The sequence below is a fragment of the Salvelinus namaycush genome, chromosome 1 (genome assembly GCF_016432855.1).
Source record: "Salvelinus namaycush isolate Seneca chromosome 1, SaNama_1.0, whole genome shotgun sequence".
Classification (NCBI taxonomy): Eukaryota; Metazoa; Chordata; class Actinopteri; order Salmoniformes; family Salmonidae; genus Salvelinus; species Salvelinus namaycush.
In genome coordinates, this window is record NC_052307.1 from 684,531 (window position 1) to 688,468 (window position 3,938).

The window sequence follows — 3,938 nt, forward strand, 5'->3', positions numbered from 1 at the left end:
CGCTGTTATAAATAATACAAGATTTAAAAATAAAATAATTTCTAATTATCCATATATATTTTTCAAAAGGTGGTTGAACGCTGTGAAAAACAGCTGTACTGCAAGTTTAGAACGTCTTTGCTGAGCTCGTTCTGCCAGCATTATATCCTGCTGCTAGGAGAACGGTAATTGTGTAGCCTACACACACACACACACACACACACACACACACACACACACACACACACACAGGGCTGTAGAAACAGGGAAGTACTATTTAGAGCGGTGACGTTGATGAAATCCCCACCGTAACGTGTCTCGGACCGCCCACATTCTATAAAGGCAGAGATCGGCTCCTTACTATTATTATCTCTATCAACAACAAGATATACTGTACTCACTTCTGATTTAGCTTACTGCTGTCTAGGACTCACACTGAGCTATAGCATACTCAGAGCTATACGGCTATAGGAACAACTATACAGCTATAATAGAAGCAGCTATACAGCAAACGCATCCATGAAGCTCGAATCGAGAAAGTCCTCACTGAAAAGGACTGAGAGCCAGAAAGAGACCGTACCAAACAAAGGTAAACACCATTTGCTTCTACACCTGCATTGCTTGCTGTTTGGGGTTTTAGGCTGGGTTTCTGTACAGCACTTCGAGATATTAGCTGATGTACGAAGGGCTATATAAAATAAACTTGATTTGATTTGACTGATTTATCTCTAATTATAGTCCATATCAACTCATTTTCCTAAATCAATGTCGCCTGCCTCTGTTCACCTGTATCTTTCGTAGGCTATGTAGCTAAAATACTTTTACTTCCTGGGTTTTCAGATCAGAAAGCCACTGTGGAATGTGCGCAACAGCTGCGTAAAATCGGAGACCTTTTCAACCTGAAATACATACTGGCGGATATGCTTGCTAAAATCTCAACGGATCCGAAAATCAAGTGAAATGGATACAGTAGCTGCCTTTGATAGTAAAGTGGATCGAAATTGGATCATCATGCCTTAACAGGAAACGTGTTGCGGTCGTTACAATGTGAAGAGTTCGTTATAATAACACAAAGCCAATGTGGACCTCACACGCCCATGCCCGGAGCTAGGCTACTCTCAGCCGGAGTATCTTTATGGACGCTCCTTCAACAGAGACTGCTTTCTACGCCCAGCGTCCCGGGACGCAGGTGGGTATTTGTCCATAGTCTAAGAGATATATATACCACCGCCCTATTGGAATATTTAGGCCGGGAAAATGAAGACGGGCCGGGAAGCCGAAACAGAACATTTGGAGTAAAGAGAAGACAGGATAGCAAACCAACATGTAGCCTAAAATAGAGACTAAAAGAGTATCTATCTGTTATTAAACGTTTGATTCTAATCGTCAGGGTGTTTATGCTGTCTTGTTTTACGTTTGTTTGGTGATTTGGTATTTGCTTATTGTTTGAAAATAATTTTATTCTGTCAAGTTTGTTTGGTGATTTTGATATTTGCTTATTGTTTGAAAATCATTTTATGCTGTCTGTTTTAAGTTTGTTTGGTGATAGATTTTTACTTATTTGTTTGAAAATAATATCAATAAATGTTTTGATTTCTTCTCTTGTCATCAACGGAGGTTGTTCTTCTTTCGGTAGTAGGCCTCTATTTCTGTTGACGGTGACGTTCAATACGCTTTCCCTGTTTGGTTCTGTTTGCTTCCGTTTAAGAAATGTTTTAACAGAATCAGCGGAATGAATACACCCCTGATCACACAGTAAACACAGTTCACTCTCATAGCAGCCACGTTGTATTCCTTCTCTTCCCTTCGCTTGTGGACTTCAATGCACAACACATCAGCTCTATGTGACCAGGTGAAAAAACCTTTCCAAGCCAAACATCTACATCGTTGACACCATATTAGCTACAGTGAGGTCATAGTCAGCATAGCTAATAGAACTAACGCGTTAGTAAACCCGCTACAATCATGCAGTAACGTTCCGGCCGGCCCCAGGTGGCAATAAATTAGTAATACCAAAAGCCTACCTTGACTTGGAAGAGTGTTGTGTTGGAAAGGCATAGCCAGCTAGCTAACATAGCATCCCCCTGTTTGAGCAGGGTGTTTCAGTAGGCTAAACTAGCTAGCTAAGTAAGTGAAAGTGAACAAAAATGACACTATTTCTCTCTTGCTTCTCCTAAATTTTGGAAGACATTAATTTGTTCAACTATTGTCTTTCTCTCTCTTCTAGTCAACTACTCACCACATTTTATGCACTGCAGTGCTAGCTAGCTGTAGCTTATGCTTTCAGTACTAGATTCATTCTCTGATCTGATTGGGTGGACAACATGTCAGTTCATGCTGCAAGAGCTCTGATAGGTTGGAGGAAGTCCTCCGGAAGTTGTCATAATTACTGTGTAAGTCTATGGAAGGGGGTGAGAACCATGCGCCTCCTAGGTTTTGTATTGAAGTACATTGGTAGCCAGAGGAGGACGGAAGCTAGCTGTCCTCCGGCTACACCATGGTGCTACCCTACAGAGTGCTGTTGAGGCTACTGTAGACCTTCTTTGCAAAATAGTGTGTTTTAATCAGTTATTTGGTGACGTGATTTTTATGAAATTAACTGAGGAGGATGGTCCTCCCCTTCCTCATCTGAGGAACTTCCACTTCTGTTGAGGTTAGAGGACACACAAACACTTTGGTTTGGAATAGGAAGCATAATTGTCCTCAACTCCCAACTGTCAACTGTCAAGAGTAAACCCATGTCATAAACTGACTGGCAGGGGACCATCCAGCATCAGCATCACCCATGTGACCTGATGATGAGGTTATCTATTAACTCCTTTGTCTGAAAATAGTTTTTTACAATCTATATGACCTTTGGAAACCCATATTGATATGGGATTCTTTTTATGTTACGTAGATTGACAGACGGGTATGTCAATAGACTCTTAAGGATTTTAAGCGTGAGAATAGAGTGCAATTCACCCGCTATTCGTTTTGTGTGGAGATCGAATACATTAAGGTGTGGCTGGGTCTACAGATATACCATATTCTGACTCTATCTTAATTGAATTTAATTCCACCACCTTTACAGACACGGAAACCATGAATAAGCTTGAGTGAACCTACCGGTTCCAAGTGGAAAAAGCGTCTACCATTTTCCATGCACTGTAATTTACAACTTGATAAGAGCTATTGATAAGAGCTAGGTAAATAAGTAATCTGTTTGAATAAGGGAATTGTAAATATGTATGACGCTTGTTTAAGGGTGTTTTCACATATAGTCTTCTTTAAAAGAACCAATCTCAGTCCTCTTTCATGTAAACTCTGAGGTAAAAAAAAAAAAAAAAGATCTCAGTTCTCTTTGTACTCACACTGCTTTTCAATGAAGACTCAACTCTTTTGTCAGTTCACTTCACCTATTTTGTGTACCGAGTCCACTTTGCATTCACAATGCTATGTTTAGAAAGGAACCAAGATCTTTTTCCAACATGCACTTTTTTTTTTTTTTTTTTTACAAAGTGCAAGACAAGCCATTTGATCAGAATGTGTTATCCGACAGCTAGATATACCTACTTACGTTTTGGAAGCTAATAGATTTCGTTTAGTTAAAAGATGAGACATAATAATTGTGATCAGAAGATACTATTAACCGAATAAATAGCAATATAATGACTACAGAATAAAATAAACTGAAAATGTTACACCCACGGTGGGCTACTGCCCCTTTAAAAGCTACAATAGGCTACTGCCCCTTTAAGAGCTACAATAGGCTACTGCCCCTTTAAAAACTACAATAGGCTACTGCCCCTTTAAAGCTACAATAGGCTACTGCCCCTTTAAAAGCTACAATAGGCTACTGCCCCTTTAAGAGCTACAATAGGCTACTGCCCCTTTAAGAGCTACAATAGGCTACTGCCCCTTTAAAAGCTACAATAGGCTACTGCCCCTTTAAGAGCTACAATAGGCTACTGCCCCTT

General features: G+C 40.1%; 1 protein-coding gene across 1 annotated transcript; it reads left to right on the forward strand.

Moving 5' to 3' along the window:
* The first annotated feature begins 361 nt into the window (after positions 1-361).
* On the forward strand, positions 362-1,591 carry pmaip1 (phorbol-12-myristate-13-acetate-induced protein 1). Its single transcript, XM_039000594.1, has 2 exons — positions 362-568; positions 820-1,591. Exons 1-2 carry the CDS (start codon positions 499-501, stop codon positions 936-938), a joined length of 189 nt encoding a protein of 62 aa, XP_038856522.1. The 5' UTR covers positions 362-498; the 3' UTR covers positions 939-1,591.
* The last annotated feature ends 2,347 nt before the right edge of the window (positions 1,592-3,938 follow it).

Bases quoted from the DNA above. Each gene is read 5' to 3' on its own strand.
- pmaip1 (XM_039000594.1), top strand. From the start codon at position 499: ATGAAGCTCGAATCGAGAAAGTCCTCACTGAAAAGGACTGAGAGCCAG. The intron at 569-819 runs GTAAACACCATT...CTGGGTTTTCAG, and splicing joins AGAGACCGTACCAAACAAAG to ATCAGAAAGCCACTGTGGAA.